Raw genomic sequence first — 14,512 nt, forward strand, 5'->3', positions numbered from 1 at the left:
AAATTCTCAACGCGCAAATTTCGACAGGGGTTTGAAACTCGCTGTTCCAGAGAGCGGGAGAAGATCCCTAACCTTCGCGATACCAAAGGGGGGTTACATTATGCCCATATCTTGAAATTATTTTATCTAGTTAGTTACTTTACATTTTAAAATTTTGAAAAAAAACGAAAATGTTTGTTGTTTCTAATTAATTCCTCTACCAGATTCTACAGATGTTTAAAATTTTTCAGTTAACTGACACCAAAAATTTAAGTCTAAGTAGTAGATGTCAGTATCCACATCCGATGTCATTCAGTATTTTCAGATTTAGGATCTTACTTGCACGACAAAATCTCTTTAAAAAGTACGTTGTGAGGAAAAGTGAACAAAAGCAAACGAAATTTGACTTTTCAAAAAGTTTTACAGTGTTAACGAAGTAGGCCTCCCCCAGCTTCATAGCATACGTTATTGAAAATGTACTGACATTGCTAAGAGTGTAGCGAAAGATATTTTCATGTTCTGGACGCTATTTACATACCAGTAAGCATTTAAGTTGCTAATATAAGTCAACAATCAATAACAAATTATTTTTTAACTTTTTTGGGGTGCCCATAAATTACTCCCATGCCCCCACCCCCGCTTCCTTGGTAATTCGTGCGATGAAAAATGCGTTGGTATTGCTCGGGTTAACCCCTTTGTGTGCCGTGCGTCTGCGGCTGTTAGCCCCAATATTTCCTCTTTCGTTATTCAGAGTACAATACGTGCGCAGTTCCTACTGATAACAGTGTAGCTGCAATTCAGATTTGTAAAGCGAGTGTCGTGTCTGTGATGTGCTTAGGATATGAGTACGAGTCATACTTCTGAATATCTTCTCCTCAAGATATTTTTTTGTTTACTGAATGTAATGAATTTTCTAATTAAACTGAGATACCTAAATTTTCACTGTTTTCTTATTTCTTTTAAATGCTCCTGAATGTTGTGAAATTCGGGCTTTCTGTGTCTTAAAGAATTTGTGGGAGGACAGCCGTTATTGCAACATTTGAATACCATGTCATATTCAAGGCCATGACAAGACGTAGTGTTGTCCTGTCGAAACAATCGGCGATTGCTGAGAACGTTACCCAACAACGTTCCCTAACTTACTGCAACTTCCCAAATACAGATTTCCAAAACTATGGAACTTCATTAGTATCCGTAAAATGTGTGTTTATGGAGGAAAAGAAGATATTGGATAGGTTCCATGAAATTATGCCTTCTGAAGACACTGAGAAAGTGCGAGTAGAAAACTACAGGAGCGGTAGGCCCAACACACCTCGATGCGATCATTCTACAGCATTTCTAGATTCACGCGCAGGTATGCATTTTCATTTTTATGTGAAGTTTTTGTTATGGTGGAATGAATTCAAACATAGTTTTCGATCCTCATGTAGGTATCAGTAGAAGTTTTCTTTTTTTCCTTTTTTTCTTTTCTTTTTTAGTGTCTTGCTCTCGGTCTGATGTAAAACTATTTGAAACAACGAAAGTTATTTCATTTTCCATAGATATTTACGCTTTCCTGAAGCAGCAGCATAGGTCTCGAAACCAGAAAAACCTGACATTTGTTCTATAATATTTTGTCAAAAACTGACATTTTGAGACCGTGGCTGTGTACAAGATATACGTTGTTTCTTACACAAAAAAGTGCATTATACAGTTTTCGATGCTGCAAGATGATAAGCAACCTGCACTGGAGCATAATGGCTTGGAGTCTTCATTGAAGGTAACCGAAACATCTTCCATCTAATAATAATAGTAATAATTTGTTTACATCATTTAAAATCGTCGTGAGGCACAATTACAATTAAAAAGACGCTGTCTCACATCTTGTATTGGTTGTAGGGCATTACCACCCCAAGGAAGTTTCGTCAGGTGGGGAAACAAAACACGAAATGTAACGTAAAAAGTGAACAAGCCATCTGAAGATGAACCTATCTGTTCGAAACGAAAATAAATAAATAGCATTGTAAAAAGTGGCTGGTTGCTGTAATCTTCTGTGTAAGAGTCAACCTGACATTTGTTAACAGTCTGTGTCTACTGCAATAAAAAAAACGCGAGCGAGTAACACTGTGTCACGGACACAACGTAAAAGTGAGCATCAGATGGGAACTGATGACTACACTCTGCGGTCGAGGTGAATGTCTGATGCGTGAGGCAGGACAGGGAGCGAGCGTACACTGACACTCCCCGCCTCCTTCCTCTCTCTCTTTGCGCCACGCGGCAGCCCACGGTCTGTGTTACTGGCCGTCAGAAAAATACTGACCCACCAGCCGACCTCTTTATGGGCTGTGCTGTGCTTCGCTATTCACCGATGACAGTCTCCCGTTTTATGTTATTTTCTGCATAGGTACTAGGGTAGAAGAGAAAAAAAATTAGTGAAACCTGCATACAGAAATCATACCTCTATCGTAAGCAGTAAACGGACGAGAAAACCCTACCACTGGCGATGTTTTAACTGACCAAACCGAAACGTTTCTCGTCACGAAAGAACGTATTTGAGTATACAGTACCAGTACCGATTCATTAGTAGTCTACTATATACACAGGAACGGAGAATTCGACAAATAGTATTGTAGAAGTGTCAGTGCACTGAAGAGGTGAGACAACGTAAATTTGCATCGCTCCATCTTCAGTCGCAGTTACAATGTAGAGATGTTTCGGAAAGGCGTGTACGTTTCTGCTCTACAGCACTCGCAATACTCCTGCCGCACGCATTTTTCTCAGCAGCCGACAGTAATTTATCCAAGTGCTGCTTATCAGACTCGATTTATAAACGTTATGTTTCTCTCCATTATAATGTAGTTTGGCTTTAAGAACGGTAAAGGCACCAAAGAGGCGGTTCTGACGTACCGGCTGATAGTGGGAGCAAGAATAAAGAAAAATCAAGACACGTTCGTAGGATCTGTAGACCTGTAAAAAGTGCTCGACAGTGTAAAATGATGCAAGATGTTCGAAATTCTGAAAAAAATAGGGGAAAGCTATAGGGTATGAACAGTATGCACAAGAACCAAGAGGAAACAATAGAGAGTGGAAGACCAAAAACGAAGTAATCGGATTAAAAACTGTGTAAGGCAAGAATGTAGTCATTCTCCCCTATTGTTCAATCTACACATAGAAGTATCAGTGAAAAAAATGAAAGAAAGATTCAAGAATGGAATTAAAATTCAGGATGAAAGGATATCAGTGTTAAGATTCGCTAATCAAGCTGTTATCCTCAGTGAAACTTAGGAAGAATTACAGGATCTGTTGAATGGAATGAACAATCTAATAAGTACAGAATATGGTCTGAGAATAAATCGAAGAAACGCGAAAATAACGGAAAGTAACGGAAATGAGAACGGCAGGAACTAAACATCAGAATTGGTGATCACGAAGTAGATGAAGTTACGGAAATCTGCTCACTAGGCAGCAAAATAACCAATGAAAGACGGAGCAAGGTGAGAAAAAATAGCAGACTAGCATTGGCAAATAGGGCTTTCCAGGACAAGAGAAGTCTATTTGTATCAAACATAGGCCTTAATTTGAAGAATAAATTTCTGAGAAAGCACATTTGAAATACGGTACTGTATGGACTGTGGGAAAACCGGAAAAGAGAAGGCTCGAAACATGTAGTACTAGAGAAAAATGTTGAAAATTAGGTGGACTGACAAAGTAAGGAATGAGGTTTTTCGCAGAATTGACGAGGAAAGGAATATTTGGAAAACACTGACAAGAACAAGGGACAGGATGAAAAGACATCTGTTAAGACATCAGGGAGTAACATCCATGGTACTACAGGGAACTGCAGACGTTAAAAACTGTAGAGGAAGACAAAAGAGCGTCCAGTATATAACTGAGGACGTAGGTTGCAAGTGCTGCCCTGAGGCGAAGAGTTTGGTCACAGGAGAGAAATTCGTGGCGGGTCGAATCAAACCAGTCAGAACAGTGTTACGCTTACACGAATGTGCATTTTCGCGTAGGGCTGAAAGTTGCTCAGTAAAAGTGGCAGAACACATTGTTAGCGAGGCGCCTCCGCGCTGAGCAGACAGATGAGCGGAGGAGCAGCGGGGCAGCACCACTAAAGCGGACGCGAAGGTACCCACCCGCCCGCCCGGCCGGCTGGGCTCGGCTTGGCGCGGCGCGGAGCGGCCTTATCAATTTGCACGGCGCTCTGTGTGTGCCGCGATTCGGCACGCGGGAGGCGTGGGCGGCGCCCAATTAGGGGATTTTACGCCTCCTCTCGCCCACGAAAACCCGCCGGCCGCGGACGCCCGCGCTAACTCACGCCGCAGATTCCCGCCCTAATGGCGGCGCAGACCCAAAGGCCGACTCATCTGCGCCGGCCATCTGGGCGTATCGTGGCAGCCGCGGCCGACCTGCCAAAACAAACAGGCAGAGGCGCAGCCGCCGTCTACGTGCCGACACACTTTAGCTCTCACGTGTGCACACCAGCGAGGGGTCAGATATCCGCAGTTGTACCTACAACTCCCACTTCTTTCCTAATATCAACATTCCTCTTCTGTAAATTGCAGCACACTGTGGTGACAAAAATCGTGGAATAGCGAAATGCAGACATTCAGAGGGCGGTATTATCACGTACGCAGTGCATTGGCGAACCTGTCATTTGTACTCACGTGATTCATGTGAAAAGATTTCCGGTGCGATTATGACCACATGAAGTGAATTAACACACTTTCAACGCGGAATGGTAGTTGGAGTTAGGCGCATGGAACGTTCAATTTCGCAAATCGTTAGGGAATTCAATACTCCGAGATCCACAGTGTCAAGAGTGTGCCGAGAATACCAAATTTCCGACATTACTTCTCACCACGGGCAACGCAGTGGCCGACGGCCTTCACTTAACGACCGAGAGCAGTGGCGTTTGCGTAGAGTTCTCGGTGCTAACAGACAAGCAGCACTGCGCGAAGTAACCGCAGAAATCAGTGTACGACTAACGCATCCGTTATGAAAGTGCCGCAAAATTTGGCGTTAATGGGCTATGGCAACGTGAGACCGACGAGAGTGCGCCTGCAGTGGCTCTCCTGCGCGTGTGACCGTATCAGTTGGACCCCAGACGACTGAAAATCCGTGGCCTGATCAGACGAGTCCCGACTTCAGCTACTAAGAGCTGACGGTAGGGTTCGAGTGTAGCGCAGACCGCACAAAGCCAAGGACCCAAGTTGTCAACAAGGTACTGTGCAATACGGTGTTGGTTTCATAATGCTGTGGGCTGCGTTTACATGGAATGGTCTGCGTCCTGTCCTGACATTGAACCAATCATTGACTGGAAATGATTATATTCGCCCACCTGGAGACCATTTGCAACCACTCATGGACTTCATTTTTTATGGACGACAATGCGCCGCGTCGCTGGGCCACAGTTGTTATCTATTGGTTTGAAGAACATTCTGGACGATTCGAGCGAATGATCTGGCCATCCAGGTGGCCAAACATGAATCACATCGAACCCCCATGGGACATATTCGAGAGGTGAGTTCGTGTACAAAATCCTGCATCGGGAACATTTCGCAATTATGGACGGCTAGAGAGACCGCAGAAGACTTCCAGCAGCCTGTTAAGTCGACGCCACATCGAGTTGCTGCACTACGGCGGGCAAAACGAGGTCCCATGCGGTATCACGAGGTATCCCATGACTTTTGTCACCGCAGTTTAACGCCGCCTGCCGCCGTTTATCTCTGCAGATTCGGGCTAACCTACCTTATGACAAATCGGCCGTAGAAGAGCACTTTTTCCAGACTGAAACCACGAAACAAAATTGAATGAGACGAGCGTTTATAGCATTATCACGTGTGCATATGTACCGAGGACGTACAGATTCACAAACACCACAATAATTTTAACAGAGAACGAAAAAATGTTAAGTTAGATAAGATACGGATGTCGAATTTGCGCCAACAGAATGATGATCGATTACTTTTAATCAATGACGATGGCGCAAGCCAGACATATCACGCAGTCAACATCACATGACTAATTGTGGTACCTTCTATGCAGCTCCATAAATCTGGGGGTGCTTCCAAAATGCCTCCCGGTGTTGGATACGAAACATCAAACAACAGTAACGTTCACTGTTTCGTAGCCTTAAGTTTTATCTCAAGATTCCTCTTCTCGTTTAGCGAAATGTAGCCACTTTGTTTTTGCTACCCGTATTGGGTCTTATCCTTTCCCATGTGCTCTACTCCACTATAGCAACTTTCCCCCGCTCTAGCTTCACTCTTATACACAAGCAATGGACGTTTATGGCCCATTCTTACATATAGTTAAATGTAATCAGTCGTAGATGGAGGAGTTCCAAAGAATACATCGCTCATACAGCACCTTCAGGCTGACATGAGCCATCAGCTCCTTTGAATTCAACTGCGTCTTATACACATAGCAATTTCAAGCGAATAAGGAATGTTTATCCAGATTTCGTTCCTAACACCGAAAAATTTCATGAGCGTACAGAAAACTGTCACCAACAAATGCAAAAAAAAAAAAAAAGGAAACCTGGAGGTTTTGAAATAGCGCAGAATTCCACAAGAAAAAGATTTTCTGCATGCATTAAAGTTGGTTTAGGATATTTTTCATTTTTTTTTTTCAAATTTTGCTCCCTGTATTGATAAAATTAATGAACGACATCTTTAAAAAAGCCACAATTTGCTGCTTTAGATAACTATTTTATTTATGGGACCAATACTGGTGCATGATCAGCATCAGACACACAATTTCTAAAATAGCACATTGTACTTGCATAAAAGATTTTATGGTTTACTTTGAGTAAGAGCTGTTATTTTAGATTTTCGCTTGCCACACTGGTACCGAAAATAAAATTATTATCTAAAATGGCAGATTTTGGTTGTTCTGAAGTTCTCAAACGTGGCTTCTGTGAAAACTTCGAGCGGCTTATGTAACCATAGAACTGGGAAGAAGGAAGAGGAAGAGGAGGAGGAGAAGGGATACAAGGTAATGAGACATACTTGAAACACCTACGTTTTGCTGAAGGCATTGTATTGTTTGCATATAGTGCAAGTGAACTGTAACAGGATCTTGACAGAACCAATGTTTGTGAAAATCAGTTATAATACGACCTAAATAAGGTATCTTCAACACACCGAAAATGAAACTGAAGAAAATAACAGTAAGCCTTGTAACCAGTTACTGAATGCTTTTATTTAGAGCAGCTGAAGACAACAATGGTCTGAGGGCAGAAGAAGTAAACAGAAGATTGTTAATTTTTATTTGTAGGACGTCCACATCTGTTGTGCAACATGCTTATGGTAAATAAATCCACCCTGGAGTATTTTTGGTGAAACTGTTTTAATTTTCGGCAGTGGTACATGCACTTTAAACGCGAAAACTATCCAAACACTGAAGGTTATTAGCGTGCGATGGAGACACTAAGGAGGGGACTGATTTGCTGGGCTGCAAGAGATGACGACACTAGACAGAAACGGGCGGGAGGTGGTGCGGGAGCAGAGGCGGGCTCGGCTTACCTGGAGAGTATCTTGGAGACGCAGCCGTGGGAGACGCGCAGCTGCCGCGAGATGTCGCACGGCCGCACGCCGTTGTGGGCCAGTTCGACGATGCGCTGGCGCACGACGTCGGGCAGCGGCCGCCCGTTCACGAAGACGCCGCCCAGCTGGTTCACCCCGCCGTGGCCTGCGGACACACCACACACGGCGTCACTCCGGCTGTCGGCGGGCAGGCCGGCGAGTAATACGACACAGCTAGCAGGCTCCTGTCCGAGGTGGACATCTCAGCGTTGTGTTGACTGTCAGGCGAAACGAATTACGTGACTGTCTCAAACGAACTGTGTCCTGTCGACTGCGACGTTATAGAGGTGTCATTCTATTTTTGAGTGCTCGGAAACTGACACGAGCATAAATTTGCGGCCAACTACAGGAAGTGTACGGTGACACAGTAATGCACGACAGAATAGTCTAGCAATAGAAATTTCTGAAAAAAATTCAACAGACGAAGAACAAATGTAGATGAAGAAACTCTAATTGGACATTCGCCACCAATCACAGAAGATGTTAAAAGTAACCGACAAGGTACAAGAGGCCCTTTCACGAAGCTCAATCACTGTCTGGCCGGGAACCATTATGGGAGCGATCCCGGGGCTAAGAATCTGTGAACAGCTCCCTTAATGGACTGGCGACACGGAATAGTAGGGCCTGTGGCTACTGTAGTATAATAAATATGTAATGTACTGAATCGACTGTGAGAAAGTTAAGTGGCAAGAGACGGGAAGAGACGTGGACAACAACACTCAAACCTGCAATCTCATGTATGAATAGCTGCAAAAAATATCCTAGCCGTCTCTCCCAAGACTATTCATACGCGCGACAAACAGTAATTCTTTTAACAGCACTATCAGAGACAACTTTATCACGTTGTTACGACTTTTTACTGTGAGCATAATACATCGACAACAGACAAACAAAAAATAGACAAACACATAAAAGAGTCTACCACAATACATACGACAAATGCTCAAATAACGGAAAAGACTTCTGTGCAGAAATAAAATAAACTTCAATATATCGAAGCGACGTGTTTTTCATTATAAAAATCCTTATTCAATTTACTGAATTCAGACGGTCGTTACTTCCTCGTATTGAAGGAGCTAGCAGAAGAGGAGAATAAATTAGCACTGCAAAAGCAGCACAAATTAGACGAGCCTCCAGTTTGTTTCATGTGGTGCGTGGGAAACTACTGGTGTTTACAAACGACTCCGTTCTCTCTTGACGAGCAGTGAAGATATCGAATGAGGTGACAGGTGAAGACTGTAATTTGACGTGTGTCCACGACTATCACTTCTGCAAACCGTCTAGCAAAGAAAAACCATATGGTCAGCATCCATGAAAGAAGGTGCAGAACAATATCTGTAATACTCCGGGCAGCATGTCGATGTTAGACCCGCAAGCTCGAACTTGAAAGTGAGACAAGGAGTGGAGTGGAGGTTTCCGCCTCCTTAAGAGTGTTAAGCAAAACTCGGGGAGCACTAGCGGCTCTTTCCTTTACTTAATTTAATGTAATTATGTTTCACGTAATATAATGGTTCGGTTACATGGAATGGAACAGAATACCGTGCATCCTTAATGCTACAGCTGATAGTACGAGTACATTCCTTATTACATAATTTAACTAATGATAATATTTTGTAAGTCGCTAGCTTGGCCGTATTTCATTATTCTGAACAATTTTTCTCCTGACTCCAAAGAGTTTCGGTTTAGCTTCATCTCAACATGTGAGTTGTTCATGATCTTTAATGTGCAATTAACATAAATCGAACGATGCAAGAGAGTTGTTGCGCTCAGGAAGCTGAAGGAGCTACGAGAGGTCAGTGAACGACGTGAGTCTCCTCTTGTCAGCCGCCACCCATGGCTCACTATCGCCACTTCCGGGCCACCCAGTACAGAATTGCTAACTATGCTTGGCATGGCATTCAACCCAAGCAAAGTATTTCTTTGCTAAAATCTGCGTAGATACTTTTACAACTTTATGTTCACGCTACTCATTCGTTGTACAGGGTGACCCAAAAGTTCGTTAACACTTGAAAATGCATTAATTCATAGAATAAGGTAAGTAAAGGCAAAACTTGACACACATGCCTGAAATGACGTGGGGTTTTAATGAAACCAAAAACGACGGAAAAAACCGAACTACAGATGGCACTGGACAGCAGCACGTCAGTGATGCCGCATGAGAATTTTGTACAGAATCAGCTGTAGTGAGAGAAGGAGGCAGTACTGGTAGCAAAGCTTTAGTTGAGAGTGGAGAATCTGCTAAAGCAGCTTTACGATCTGATCGCCATAAAAAGTGTTGTAACCAACTTCTGTCAATTAGGCGAAGCAGTATTTCCAAATGTTATGCGTCCGATGATATTTTCTTGTAAGACACTCACTTTGCCGCATGAAGTAATTTTAATTAATGACAATGACAACTAAATTTTAGGTACTGAATTTACGGTACTGGTTAGCCATGTACCATGGCATTAGTGCCCTCTACTTGCCTCAGTTGTTTGTACATATACTGGGCGCTTCCAGACCATCAAAAAATTGGTTCAAATGGCTCTGAGCACTATGGGACTTAACTTCTGAGGTCATCAGTTCCCTAGAACTTAGAACTACTTAAAGCTAACTAACCTAAGGACCTCACACACATCCAAGCCCGAGGCAGGATTCGCACCTGCGACTGTAGCGGTCGCGCGGTTCCAGACTGTAGCGCCTAGAACCGCTCGGCCACTCCGGCCGGCTCCAGACCATCACCGACACTTACTACGCACCTAGATATGGTGTCTATTTGTAACAAATATGAATGTGGCCGAAACTGGTAATTGTAAATTGTAGAATTTATGGATCAAGAGGGCCCTTTACAAATAAAAAACATATTTTTTGTTAAAAATCAGCTGCTATGCTAATTTTTATTTTCGTACCAGATGAAGCACAATTCGTTGGTTTCAATAAACCCCATGCCATGTCAAGCACGTATGTCAATTTTTACCCCTCTCCATTATTCCGTAAAGTACTGAATTTTCAAATGTTAACAGACTATTGGGTCACCCTATATATACTCTGACAACCAACAATATCTTCCTTATAGCCAATATTAAGTGTGGAACAAAATAGTCCGCTTTTGAAAGTAAACGTAAATTTGCATGGCACCACTGGCTATACGTCCCTCAAGAGGGATGTTCTGCTGGCTCTTTGCAAGTTCTTTCAATTGGACGCCACTTCGGTGACTTCCACGCCTTAACCAACCCCGGGGAAAAGGGACCTACAGTTTCACGTAGAACCCCCACCACCTGTCGTTCTTGGCACCACCTCACATCACCGAAAGGTGGAAACCAGCTTAAAAGTGGACAGAAAAATTCCAAAGTCCGACCAGGATTCGTGCTCACGATCTTACGCCCTCGGGTCTTGCGCCTTATCACTAGACCGCCAAGTCATACAAGTATTAATACCCAACACGCCTGAAAATACCAAAAAAAAAAAAAACTGAAATATTTTAATAATATGACGCGTTTCTGCAGTACGAGACAACACTTACATATTTAGAGGAATGGCCAGTCCTCATTCAGTTTTTGTTTCCTCTATCGTACAACCCAGTTTGTGTACAAACGCGCCATCTTCACACACTACAGTGTTGTCACTCAGAAGCACGTTCCCCGTAAGTGACGGGTTAATTGAGGTCTCGATCAGCGTAAAGACCAAGTCGCTAGTCCTTATCAGCTTCGCAACAGCGTTTCCATTCTTGACAGGACACCATAACACTAAACGTAATAGCACACTTCAACGGACAACCATGTGAACTTAAGAAATGGTGTTCTCTTAACTGAGATTTTATTTTGTTTCTACGGCAAGGAAGAATACGAAGACGGAGATATAATAAAGAACGATAATTTTATAACGTGAATAAGGTAATCCTTGCGCGCACACTTGGGAAAGATGTCGATTTTCGCCGAAGTATAAAAGAGCAGCAGCGGCTTATCATAGTTTATCTCCCTCCACACATTCTCAGACGAAGTGTCAGGCTAGTCCGAGGAACGAATCTGAAAGAGAACCAGTATTTTCGGGACACCAGATTACGAGCTGCTGCCACCACACTACAGCTGGAGGAGGCCAACAGTTCAGATGAGCAGCCTGGTCCGGAGACGAGCAGTACTTGATCTTGCTGCTGGGGAAACAGGATCGTTTAGCAATGAGGTGCAGGTAAAGTGACGCGAGGGTTCTGAAGTCGTACGAATAAAAGTGGAACGCGTTCTTGGCCGTCATGGACATCCTCCACATGGCTCCACCACTTGTTGCAGTTCGATGTTTATAGAGATGGTCTAGTCTAGAGGAATACGCTCTCGTGCTGCGGTTACTGGCGCTGAGCGCAGCAATTACTGTCTGCAGGCCGGCTTAAGGCATTAAGGGCACGCGGATGAAGCTCTCCGGCTAACGACTAGGCTCGTTATGGCTCCAGCCAGAAGGGCCCACGCATCTGCAATGTGAACTTCAACGATCTTCGCGAGAGGCAGCGGAAAAGTACAACACTTTTTATGTAGGTGTTGCCCTGTGCTTGTAAAAAAATTTAAAGAATGTAGGCTGCTGCCCGAATAAATAGTTTTCACTGACCACCAGCTGCCATCACATAAATTATCGTCGAGTCTTCAAAAATTCGAGGTAATGGACTAATCATATACTACGACGTGAATAATGAAATATAAACACAGTGGTCGTTTTATTATCATTTTCTTTGATAGAGAATCGCTTGATGCCATAATCTAAACCCTCAAATAAGCTTAGCCGTTTGACATAAATACGTTGGCATGAACGTAACCGTTTGACATTTGTGGTCGATTTGTTTTGACCATTATAGCTACAGCGTGTTGATACTCGTTCACCTTGCAATATCTCTTTATATTCGATGAATTATTCTGATACAATTCTACCCTTGAATGACGTTTACTAATTTTCTATCTTCATACTCGCAGAATCCATGCGCAAAGTAGTTTCATACAATAGCTATGCCATGAGCGCATAATTATTCTTAGTAGTATTCTCTCTGGTGGTTGTTAAAAAAAAGCTTCCGAGATTGTCTTCGTGCCGATTAGCCTGAGCATTTTTTGAAGAATTGTAATCCAAATATTGAGATTTATGACAAAAGATAACCGATACGAAATTGTACGATTAAAAGGGATCCTTCATACAAAAGTTCTGTAACAATTTACATTATTTGACAGTTGAAAATTAATGATATTCATCGATATATTGCGTATTTGTTAATCAGAAGGGAACTTCTGAAAGACTGGATACGAACCTGCATTTAATAATCCAAGAGCTCCATTACTTCTTCGGAAGGCTAAACTTCATCAAAGTCAAATATCCCGCTTCATATGACGATTCCCGACTGATTATACAACGATGCCAAAAACACAAGGCATTTTATTTGTACAGATTAGCAAACTGCCGCAAAGCACGAGCCTGCAGAGAAGAAGAATCATCGCCTGATTTCATTCTAACAAGTAAAATTTCTGAATCATTTTGAGTGACTGAGCTATGACTGTGTTTCCTGTTATGAATGATTGATGGCTCGAACGAATTGAGAACTGCATAATTACATAGATAGGAGCAAAAATTACAATGTTCCACTGCACTACGAACAGTTTATCACTAAACTAGTGGAGCCATCTTTCTTCACAAGGTCGTATTTGGAAATAATGAAGAAGGCGCTCGATGTGTTAAGATGTGAACACCGGCAGTGAGACGCCGCTTCCTCTGCAGAAGACGGGCACGCGCGCCTCGGCTGAGCTGAGAGGTCGCCCGGGCCTGCAGACGGCTGCCGCGTGGCAGGTGCCTCGGAGGAGAGCGAGTCTGCTCCAGAAACGGAATTAAAAATTGCGCCCGCCTCTAGCCGGCGGCCACCTCTGGCTCCGGCTCCAGCGGCGCGCATTTTTTGCATGCTAATCACCGCTGCTCTCAGAGAGCGCCGTCTCCATCTCGGGGGAAAAGAGCGGCCATTATGTGGTGCGGCTCGGCTCGGCTCGGCTGAAATATGCGCCCCGCCGCGCTCCGTGTCTCGCCCGTGGCACTCCGCCCAGCCCTCGTCTCGAATACTGCGACTGGGAGCAAGTGGATCCGCGGGGGCCGCCGCTTCCGCGCAGAGGGGTCGCGCGCACGGCGAAGATACAACCAACATTTCAAGTAGTCTGCGGCTTTGCATCTCCGCGAAACTGGTTCACTGGCCTCTGAAGAAAGGTTCTAGGATTTTAGAAACTAGCCCATTACGAGATGCGTGATGAAATGCCCCTGTTACAGAGTCTCCCATTCGAATTTGCTGAACATCACTCAAACCCATCTCTTTGACACGAATCACAGGTCATCTGAGCCTTTTCAATTTCCTTGATGATTCCTAAGTGATAATCATCTACAAATATGCTACGCAGTGCAAGGGCGTCCATACCCAACGATAAGGGGGGGGGGGGGGGGGAGCCGACCCCTGCCCCCTAGCTCTCTGAGAAAGAAACAGAAAATTGTGTAACCAGGTCTTTTTCTTTGAAGAAAATGATTTAAAAGACGGTATTACGCAGGTTTTTAACCGAGTCGGAACTGGAACATTTTTATGGCAACTTACAAGTCGCCACTCGTCTCCCGAAATCTTAAAAATTTTCCATAGTCCCAGGTCTAGCTCTACCCCCTCCCCCCCCCCCCTCCACCCCCTTCAAAATGGTTCAAATGGCTCTAAACGATTATGAGACTTAACATCTGAGGTCATCAGTCCCCTAGACTTAGAACTACTTAAACCTAACTAACCTAAGGACATCACACACATTCATGCCCGAGGCAGGATTCGAACCTGCGACTATAGCAGCAGTGCGGTGACGGACTGAAGCGCCTAGAGCGCTCAGTCACAACGACCGATGCCCCCCCCCCCCCCTCCCCCTTGACACAAAGCTATCGCATGGACGTTCTTATCGCAGTGACGTGACTACTTCGTACCAATATTGGTGATTTTATGTCCTATT

At 43.9% G+C, this 14,512-nt stretch overlaps 1 protein-coding gene across 4 annotated transcripts in view; it reads right to left on the reverse strand.

Moving 5' to 3' along the window:
- Nucleotides 1-14,512, reverse strand: part of LOC126284624 (paired box protein Pax-5) — a 229,279-nt gene that overhangs the window by 136,351 nt on the left and 78,416 nt on the right. For all 4 annotated transcript variants that reach the window (XM_049983697.1, XM_049983721.1, XM_049983706.1 and 1 more), the window contains exon 2: nt 7,491-7,656. In XM_049983697.1, the coding sequence (XP_049839654.1) occupies nt 7,491-7,656 (166 nt within the window). The remainder of the gene's footprint in view (nt 1-7,490; nt 7,657-14,512) is intronic.

The sequence above is a fragment of the Schistocerca gregaria genome, chromosome 1, assembly GCF_023897955.1.
Source record: "Schistocerca gregaria isolate iqSchGreg1 chromosome 1, iqSchGreg1.2, whole genome shotgun sequence".
NCBI classification, from domain to species: Eukaryota; Metazoa; Arthropoda; class Insecta; order Orthoptera; family Acrididae; genus Schistocerca; species Schistocerca gregaria.